The 11181-nt window shown below is 38.0% G+C and overlaps 1 protein-coding gene across 4 annotated transcripts in view; it reads right to left on the bottom strand.

Moving 5' to 3' along the window:
• ERBB4 (erb-b2 receptor tyrosine kinase 4) overlaps window positions 1-11181 on the bottom strand; it is a 1128925-nt gene that overhangs the window by 41873 nt on the left and 1075871 nt on the right. For all 4 annotated transcript variants that reach the window (XM_007470009.1, XM_007470010.1, XM_007470012.1 and 1 more), the window contains exon 21: window positions 9000-9155. In XM_007470009.1, coding sequence (XP_007470071.1) covers window positions 9000-9155 — 156 coding nt within the window. The remainder of the gene's footprint in view (window positions 1-8999; window positions 9156-11181) is intronic.

Here is an 11181-nt window from a genome sequence, read left to right as displayed (position 1 = left end):
TTCCCTACAGGCAAGAAGTTAGCACACTTTATGGACTACGGACACTGTTAAAGAAGTAAGTTTAAATCACAGGTGGCTCAATAAAGACTTAATTGTTACTAGACATTTAAAGCTCTAATGATTCTTGCTTTAGACAAATCTTACAGCTGTATGTTCTCAAGACAAGTGAAGTCATGTGATTTATAGACTTCTACTTCTGCGCAATCCTGTAGTGAATTTCAAAGCCATGGTCTCAAACTGCTGCAATTTGTAGTAAACAAGCAAAATAGGCTAATAAAATCAAGGAAAAGCCATAGAATACTACAAAACCGAAATTTAAAAAAAAATAAATGTTGTGTTCTTTTGTTTTGTGATAAGACTTGAATATATATAGTTATATAAGAGTTTAGTATAAAAATCAACATGAAACATTTGGAACACTATCATTGAAAAATATTCATAATGTGTATTTGGATGGCCCTTGATGAATAAGGCACATAATAAATATATTGATACGATATATGAATTAATTTTTTTTTGTTAGCATAAGCTTATAGGTCACTACAGGTTAAGGCTGCATTTGCTTATTTCATTTGGCCTCTCCTGATTGATATTTCTCCAGGCCAAGCTAGAAGGGCCTCCACATGAAGAGGAGATATCCTCGACAGTTACCAAAAACAGCAAGTTAACAGCGGGTTAATGAAGAAAGACAAGAGCTGGAACTAAGGCATGGATTGATACCACATGGTGGGTGAGGGAGGCAGGAACACAGTTGTCAGGCAGGGCCTGAGGATGAAGAGTCAGAAAAGTTAGAAGAGGCAGTGGCACTGCACAGATCCCTGGGATATAGCAGCTTACATTCTAGTGAGGGGAGTCAGATAATAAATAAATTGGTGGGGGACCTTCAAGATGGCGGAGGAGTAAGACATGGAGATCACCATCCTCCCCACAAATACATCATAAATACATCTACATATGGAACAACTCCTAGAGAACACCTACTGAATGCTGAAAGAAGATCTCAGACTTCCCAAAAGGCAAGAAACTCCTCACGTACCTGGGTAGGGCAAAAGTAAAAAGAAAAAACAGAGACAAAAGAATAGGGATGGGACCTGCACCTCGGGGAGGGAGCTGTGAAGGAGGAAAAGTTTCCACACAGTAGGCAGCCCCTTCACTGGCAGAGACAGGGGTTGGTGGGGGGAAGCTTCAGAGCCACAGAGGAGAGTGCAGCAACAGGAGTGCAGAGGGCAAAGCAGAGAGATTCCTGCACACAGGATCAGTGCCGACCAGCACATGAGTGCTGGTGACAGCCCGAGAGGCTTAGCTGCTCACCCGCCGGGGCGGGGGAGGGCTGGGAGCTGAGGCATGGGCTTCAGAGGTCAGATCCCTGGGAGAGGACTGGGGTTGGCTGCATGAACACAGCCTGAAGGGGGCTAGTGCACCACAGCTAGCTGGGAAAAAAGTCTGGAACTGCCTAAGAGGCAAGAGACCATTGTTTCAGGGTGCACGAAGAGAGGGAATTCAGAGCACCGCCTAAACAAGCTCCAGAGACGGGCATGAGCTGCAATTATCAGTTCAGACACCAGAGACGGCCATGAGATGCTCGGGCTGCTGGTGCAGCCACCAAGGAGCCTGTGTGCAAGCACAGGTCACTATCCACACCTCCCCTCCTGGGAGCCTGTGCAGCTTGCCACTGCCAGGGTCCCACGATCCAGAGACAACTTGCCTGGGAGAACACATGGCATACCTCAGGCTGGGGTAACATCATGCAGGCCTCTGCCACCTTAGGCTCACCCTGCATTCCATACCCGTCCTGCCCCACCCAGCCTGAGTGAGCCAGAGCCCCCTTAACAACTGCTCCTTTAATCCCCTCCTGTCTGGGTGGGGAACTGATGCCCTCAGGTGACCTACATGCAGAGGTGGAGCCAAATCCAAAGCTGAACCCTGGGAGCTGTGTGAACAAAGAAGAGAAAGGGAAATCTCTCCCAGCAGCCTCAGGAGCAGCAGATTAAATCTCCACAATCAACTTGATGTACCCTGCATCTGTGGAATGCCTGAATAGACAATGATCACACCAAAATTTAGGCAGTGGATTTTGGGAGCAACTGTAGACTTGGGGTTACCTTTTTGCATATAATTTGCTTCTGGTTTTATGTTTATCTTGGTTTAGTATTTAGAGCTTATTATCACTGGTAGATTTGTTTATTGATTCGGTTGCTCTTTCCCTTTTTTTTTCTATTGTATATATATATATTTTTTCCTATTTCTCTTTTTGTGTGTGTGTATGTGTATGCTTCTTTGTGTGATTTTGTCTATACAGCTTTGCTTTTACCATTTATCCAGGATTCTGACAATTTTTTTTTTTTACATAGTTTTTAGTGCTGTTATCATTAATAGATTTGTTTATTGGTTTGGTTGCTCTCTTCTTTCTTTCCTTTTTTTATTACTTTTTAATTTTTATATTTTTTATTTTAATAACTTTATTTCATTTTATTTTTTTCCTTTCTTTCTTTTTTGTCTCTCTTTTCTTCTGAGCAGTGTGGCTGACAGGGTCTTGGTGCTCCAGCCAGGTGCAAGACCTGAGCCTCTTACGTGGGAGAGCTGAGTTCAGGACATTGGTCCACCAGAGATCTCCTGGCCCCACGTAATGTCAAATGGTGAAAGCTCTCCCAGAGATCTCCATCTCAATGCTAACACCCAGCTCAACTCAACAACCAGCAAGCTGCAGTGCTGGACACCCATGCCAAACAACTAGCAAGACAGGAACACAACCCCACCCATTAGCAGAGAGGCTGCCTAAAATCATATTAAGTTCACAGACACCCCAAAACACATGACCAAACATGGTCCTGCCCCACAGAAAGAAAAGATCCAGCCTCATCTACCAGAACACAGGCACCAGTCATCTCCACCAGGAAGCTCACACAACCCACTGAACCAACCTTACCAATGGGGGGCAGACAGCAAAAACAATGGGAACTACGAAGATGCAGCCTGTGAAAAGGAGACCCCAAATACAGTAAGTTAAGCAAAATGAGAAGACAGAGAAATACACAGCAGATGAAGGAGCAAGGTTAAACCCAGCCAGACCAAACAAATGAAGAGGAAATAGTCAGTCTACCTGAAAAAGAATTCAGAGTAATGATTGTAAAGATGATCAAAAATCTTGGAAATAGAATGGAGAAAATACAAGAAACGTTTAATAAGGACCTAGAAGAACTAAAGAGCAAACAAACAATGATGAATAGCACAATAAATGAAATTAAAAATTCTCTAGAAGGAATCAATAGCAGAATAATTGAGGCAGAAGAAGGGATAAGTGACTTGGAAGATAAAATAATGGAAATAACTACCACAGAGCAAATAAAGAGAAAAGAATGAAAAGAATTGAGGACAGTCCCAGAAACTCTGGGACAATACTAAATGCACCAACATTTGAATTATAGGGGTCCCAGAAGAAGAAGAGAAAAAAAAATACGGGAATGAGAAAATTTTGAAGAGATTACAGTTGAAAACTTCCCTAATGTAGGAAAGGAAATAGTCAGTCAAGTACAGGAAGCACAGACAGTCCCATACAGGATAAATCCAAGGAGAAACAAGACAAGACACATATTAATCAAACTATCAAAAATTAAATGCAAAGAAAAAATATTAAAAGCAGCAAGAGAAAAGCAACAAATAACGTACAAGGGAATCCCCATAAGGTTAACAGCTGATCTATCAGCAGAAACTCTGCAAGCCAGAAGGGAGTGGCAGGACATATTTAAAGTGATGAAAGGGAAAAAACTACAACAAAGATTAATCTACCCAGCACAAATCTAATTCAGATTCGATGAAGAAATTAAAACCTTAACAGACAATCAAAAGCTAGGAGAATACAGCACCATCAAACCAGCTTTACAACAAATGCTAAAGGAACTTCTCTAGGCAGGAAACACAAGAGAAGGAAAAGATGTACAATAACAAACCCAAAACAATTAAGAAAATGGTAATAGGAACATACATATCAATAACTATCTTAAATCTGAATGGATTAAATGTTCCAACCAAAAGAAATAGACTGGCTGAATAGATACAAAAACAAGACCCATATATATGCTGTCTACAAGAGAACCACTTCAGACCTAGGGACACATACAGACTGAAAGTGAGGGGATGGAAAGATACTCCATACAAACGGGAATCATAAGAAAGCTGGAGTAGCAATTCTCATATAAAACAGAATAGACTTTAAAATAAAGACTATTACAAGAGACAAAGAAGGGCATTACATAATGATCATGGGACCAAACCAAGAAGAAGATAAAACAGTTGTAAATATTTATGCACCCAACATAGGAGCACCTCAATACATAAGGTAAATGCTAACAGCCATAAAAGGGGAAATCGACAGTAACACAATCATAGAAGGGGAGTTTAACATCTCATTTTCACCAATGGACTGATCATCCGAAATGAAAATAAATAAGGAGACACGAGCCTTAAATGATAAATAAGATGGACTTAATTTATATTTATAGGACATTCCATCCAACCACAACAGAATATACTTTCTTCTCAAGTGCTCATGGAACATTGTTCAGGATAGATTATATCTTGTGTCACAAGTCAAGCCTTGGTAAATTTAAGAAAATTGAAATTTTATCTAGTATCTTTTCTGACCACAATGCTACGAGACCAGATGTCAATTACAGGAAAAAATATGTAAAAAATACAAACACATGGAAGCTAACCAATACACTACAAAATAATCAAGAGATCACTGAATAAATCAAAGAGGAAATCAAAAAATACTTAGAAACAAATGACAATGAAAACATGACGACCCAAAACCTATGCGATGCAGCAAAAGCAGTTTTAAGTGGGAAGTTTATAGCAATACAATCCTACCTTAAGAAACAAGAAACATCTCAAATAAACAACCTAACCTTACACTGAAAGCAATTAGAGAAAGAAGAATAAACAAAATCCTATGTTAGCTGAAGGAAAGAAATCATAAAGATCAGATCAGAAATAAATGAAAAGGAAATGAAGGAAATGATAGCAAAGATCAATAAAACTAAAAGCTGATTCTTTGAGAAGATAAACAAAGCTGATAAACCATTAGCCAGACTCATCAAGAAAAAAAGAGAGAAGACTGAAATCAACAGAGTTAGAAATGAAAAAGAAGTAACAACTGACACTGCAGAAATACAAAGGGTCATGAGAGATTACTACAAGCAACCATATGCCAATAAAATGGAGGACCTGGAAGAAATGGACAAATTCTTAGAAAAGCACAACTTTCTGAGACAGAACCAGGAAGAAATAGAAAATATAAACAGACCATTCAGAAGCACTGAAATTAAAACTGTGATTAAAAATCATCGAACAGGGCTTCCCTGGTGGTGCAGTGGTTGAGAGTCTGCCTGCTGATGCAGGGGACACAGGTTTGTGCCCCGGTCCGGGAAGATCCCACATGCCATGGAGCGGCTGGGCCCATGAGCCATGGCCACTGATCCTGCACGTCCAGAGCCTGTGCTCCGCAACAAGAGAGGCCACAACAGTGAGAGGCCCGCGTACCACAAAAAAAAAAAAAAAATCATCGAACAAAAAAAGCCCAGGACCAGATGGCTTCACAGGTGAATTCTATGAAACATTAAGAGAAGAGCTAACACCTATCCTTCTCAACCTCTTCCAAAATATAGCAAAGGGAGGAACAATCTAAAACTCATTCTTCGAGGCTACTATCACCCTGATACAAAATCAGACAAAGATGTCACAAAAAAAGGAAACTACAGACCAATATCACTGATGAACATAGATGCAAAAACCCTCAACAAAATACTGGCAGACAGAATCCAGCAGCACATTAAAAGGATCATACACCATCATCAAGTGGGGTTTATCCAAGGAATGCAAGGATTATTCAATATAGGCAAATCAATCAATGTGATACACCATATTAACAAATTGAAGGAGAAAAACCATATGATCCTCTGAATAGATGCAGAAAAAGCTTTCAACAAATTCAACACCCATTTATGATAAAAACCCTACAGAAAGCAGGGATAGAGGGAAATTACCTCAACATAATAAAGGCCACATATGACCAACTCACAGCCAACACCATTCTCAATGGTGAAAAACTGAAACCATTTCCACTAAGATCACGAACAAGACAAGGTTGCCCACTCTCACCATTATCATTCACATAGTTTTAGAAGTTATAGCCACAGCAGAGAAGAAAAAGAAATAAGAGGAATCCAAAATGGAAAAGAAGAAGTAAAACTGTCACTGTTTTCAGATGATACTACACATGATACTATACATAGAGAATGCTAAAGATGCTACCAAAAGACTACTAGAGCTAATCAATGAATTTGGTAAAGTAGCAGGATACAAAATTAATGCAGAGAAGTCTCTTTCATTCCTCTAAACTAATGATGAAAAATCTGGAAGAGAAATTAAGGAAAGACTCTCATTTTCCATTGCAACAAAAAGAATAAAATACCTAGGAATAAACCTACCTAAGGAGACAAAAGACCTGTATGCAGAAAACTATAAGACACTGATGAAAGAAATTAAAGAGGATACCAACTGATGGAGAGATATACCATGTTCTTGAATTGGAAGAATCAATATTGTGAAAATGACTATTCTACCCAAAGCAATCTACAGATTCAATGCAATCCCTATCAAACTACCAATGGCATTTTTCACAGAACTAAAACAAAAAATTTCACAATTTGTATGGAAACACAAAGATCCCGAATAGCTAAAGCAAACTTGAGAAAGAAAAACGGAGCTGGAGGAATCAAGCTCCCTTACTTCAGACTATACTACAAAGCTACATTAATCAAGACAGTATGGTACTTGTGCAAAAACAGAAATAGAGATCAGTGGAACAGGATAGAAAGCCCAGAGATAAACCCACACACATATGGTCACCTTATCTTTGATAAAGGAGGAAGAAATATACAATGGAGAAAAGACAGCCTCTTCAATAAGTGGTGCTGGGAAGACTGGACAGCTACATAAAAAAGAATGAAATTAGAATACTCCCTACAACCATACACAAAAATAAACTCAAAATGGATTAAAGACCTAAATGTAAGGCCAGACACTATAAAACTCTTAGAGGAAAATATAGACAGAACACTCTATAACAGAAATCACAGCAAGGTCCTTTTGACCCACCTCTTAGAGAAGCAGAAATAAAAACAAAAATGAAAAAATTGGACCTAATGAAACTTAAAAGCTCTTGCACAGCAAAGGAAACTACAACCAAGATGAAAAGACAACCCTCAGAATGGTAGAAAATATTTGCAAATGAAGCAACTGACAAAGGATTTATCTCCAAAATATACAAGCAGCTTATGCAGCTCAATAACAAAAAAACAAAACAAAACAAAAAAACAATCAAAACATGGGCAGAAGACCTAAATAGACATTTCTCCAAAGAAGATATACAGACTGCCAACAAACACATGAAAGAATGCTCAACATCATTAATCATTAGAGAAATGCAAATCAAAACTACAATGAGATATCATCTCACACCAGTCAGAATGTGCATCAGCAAAAAATCTAGAAACAATAAATGCTGGAGAGGGTGTGGAGAAAAGGGAACACTCTTGCACTGATGGTGGGAATGTGAATTGGTTCAGCCACTATGGAGAACAGTATGGAGGTTCCTTAAAAAACTACAAATAGAACTACCATACAACTCAGGAATCCCAGTACTGGGCATATAGTCTGAGAAAACCATAATTGAAAAAGAGTCATGTACCCCAATGTTCATTGCAGCTCTATTTACAATAGCCAGGACATGGAAGCACCCTAAGTGCCCATAGACAGATGAATGGATAAAGAAGATGTGGCACATATATACAATGGAATATTACTGAGCCATAAAAAGAAATGAAATTGAGTTATTTGTCATGAGGTGGATGGACCTAGTGACTGTCATATAGAGTGAAGTAAGTCAGAAAAAGAAAAACAAATACCATATGCTGACACATATTTGGAATCTAAAAACAAACAAAAAAAATTGGTTCTGAAGAACCCAGGGGCATAACAGGAATAAAGACACAGACGTAGAGAGTGGATTTGAGGACACGGGGGAGGGGGGAAGGGCAAGTTGGGATGAAGTGATAGAGTGGCATGGACATATATACAGTACCAAATGTAAAATAGATAGCTAGTGAGAAGCAGCCACATAGCACAGGGAGATCAGCTCAGGGCTCTGTGTCCACCTAGAGGGGTGGGATAGGGAGGGTCGGAGGGAGACGCAAGAGGGAGGAGATATGGGGATATATGTATATGTACAGCTAATTCACTTTGTTATACAGCAGAAATTAACACACCATTGTAAAGCAATTATACTCCAATAAAGATGTTAAAATAAATAAAGAAATTGTTAAGCCATATGCCACAATGAAAACTAAAAAAAAAAAAAAAAAAAATAGAGCCAGATAAGAGGAATCTGTTGCTTCTGGTGCAGGAGGATTGGACGTTAAATAGGATGACCAACTTTCCAATAGTTATGGTTCTTGGTCGCATTGAAACTTCTCTCTAATCCATGAGAAAGAAGTTGTATCTCTCTGATCTCTCTATAATAGTCTTAAATTATTAGGATTAATGAAACAATTTCTATGGCCCTGGATTAAAGTGTAATCTCTAGAGTTCCTAGGGAGCCACCAACTCTCTAACACTGGAACTGACATAAAGATAACTTGGGTCCAGACACACATTGTCTTATTTTAGCTACTTTTGAGAAATGGAAGTAGGTAATACATCCTATATATTATATATTGTATATATATGTATGTGTATGTTTCCATATGTACATATATATGTGTATATATTTATATTTTTTTTTTTTTTTAACCCTGGGTGGGAGAGAAGGCAAATGGTGGAATTGGGATTTTATAATCTCTTAAACCTCAGGTTTATTGATTTCTTCCTATAACATATAAGGAGATAAAAGGGTATTATACTATATTTTCAAGTAATATTGCTCTCAAAAAGATACCCACCTTTCCTCCATCAGCATTATACTCTTTTTCATCACCTTCCAAGAGCCTGGCTAGTCCAAAATCTGTGATTTTTACATGGTTTGGAGATTTCACTAAGACATTACGGGCTGCCAAATCCCGATGAACAAGCCTTCTTTCTTCCAGGTACATCATTCCCTGAAAAACACCAAATTCCCCAGAGAGTCAGTTAATGCCTATGCTTTTGTATTGTCAAAAAAGGTGTTTCCTAGCGTTCAGTTGCAAGTGCTTGATTTCTCTAAGTAATGGCAGAATCTGAGAATATTTTCAAAATTATGGAAAATGTGGAATTAAAAAAGCAAACCACAAATAGCTTTTGGCCTTTTTTCCCACTAAAGCTCTGTAAAGCAGAATGAATTACCTGCATATGAGCTAAATGTTTGATCATTTTTTCCCAGATACTTTATATTCTTTTGCAAACACTTTCATTAGTGAGGTATGCATGTGTCTTACTAGATAAGCTAACATGTACTTGGACTGACCCACATATTCTTAATTGTTTTCTCCTCAATAACTTCTGTTTCATGTCATCTTCCCCCATACACCCTCTCCAAACAAATGCAGCTCTCCATACTTTTCAGAAGTATTTCATATGAAGGTTTAATGGAGGCAAATTCACCTTTATAGGGTCTATCAAGTCTAAAGAATCATATTATTCCTATTAATTATGAAAAAAAAATGAAGTTTGCCCTAGGGGCATTAAAAGCCTATAATTTAAAAAATAGTTTTGATGATATTAGTAGTCATTATGAGAATCCACAAGTAAAATTACATTATTTATAATGACCCTTAAGTTAGCCTTTAATATGTTTTCTTCATAAAACATATACTGTAATTAAAAATAAAACATATTGCTGATCACCAACAAGAGATAAACTGGCTCTTCCCTCAACATACACACACACATCTACACATATATGTACATATATACATGTATATATATGTGTTATATGTGTACATAACATATATATTTAAAATATATAAAATAATCCATAGAAACAATAATTATTAATTGTATTTCATCAATAGAGAAACCAAGAGTCATGAACCACTAGCCTTAACTAAAAGGTTGATGTAAAACCAAGGAAATGAAGCCAGAGGCCCAGATTAGAATGAACATCCTTTGTTTGAGTGAACATATGTTTTGTTGAAGAGTTAGGGAAAATTCTATATTTGAGGATTTCAGTGGTAAAAACAAGTCAGAAGTGTTATAAAATGGTTGAAGTATGCTCTCATGCCAACTGCAAATCAGTGATGCTGGCAGTTAACATTACAACTGCAGGACTTTGAAGGATTAACCGTTTCTGATATCAAAACAAAAGCTGTGGTAAACAGAGACATAAATCACAGAGGTCAAAAAATTATGAACCATCTACCAGGTGTAGTAGAAAGAGAATATTGCTTCAAACAGCATCATGAGCCAAGAACTATATAAATGCCCATTAAACACAACCAGTGGAAATACTGCCTGATATGGTGCAATCAGTCAGCAGTTGGGTGACATCATATGTATTAGTGTTTTCTGATATCAACCCACAACTGGGATTTATGAGGTTCTTTTCCTCTTTCCTAAACAGTGCTTTGTCTTTGATTATGCCAAATTGGAAATTTTTAGAATAAAGTGAAAACAAATAGCCCTTGCATGCTTTAAAAGATAAAAAGATAGACATTGCCTTGGAGGTAAAGTATGTTCAATAATTTTGTCCCTGTAGGAAGTGTCCACAAAAAACAGTCATCATTCTCTTTCTTACCATCTTCATAACAGAATATGTAAAGAGTATTGGCAACAAATTAATATTCGGATCCACACATACTTACAGAACACATACTGTATGCCAATCACTGTGCTAGACATCAGAAAGACAGAAGAGAGTCAGAGAAGGTCTGTGCATTAAAGGAGGACAGAAGCTCATTAGTAAAGTGGGCACATATGGAGTATAAACTTGAATGGATCAGTGATGCATGTAAGACATTTAAGGAGAGCTGTATTTTGAGGACCATCTGTAGTACAGCTTAGCAAGTATGCATGAGAGGGGAGGCTTCAGAGAGGTACTGAGGCCTAAGTATGGTTTGAAGGATGGATGTCCACCAGTTGGACAAGATGAGGGAAAAATTGCAGTTAGAGAGAACAAGCACAGGGTCATCAATAGCATAGTGTACTTGG

This window comes from Lipotes vexillifer, unplaced genomic scaffold (genome assembly GCF_000442215.2).
Source record: "Lipotes vexillifer unplaced genomic scaffold, Lipotes_vexillifer_v1.1 scaffold138, whole genome shotgun sequence".
In the NCBI taxonomy this organism is placed as follows: domain Eukaryota; kingdom Metazoa; phylum Chordata; class Mammalia; order Artiodactyla; family Lipotidae; genus Lipotes; species Lipotes vexillifer.
The sequence above is the reverse complement of the archived record's forward strand: the minus strand, read 5'-3'. Positions and strand labels throughout refer to the sequence as shown.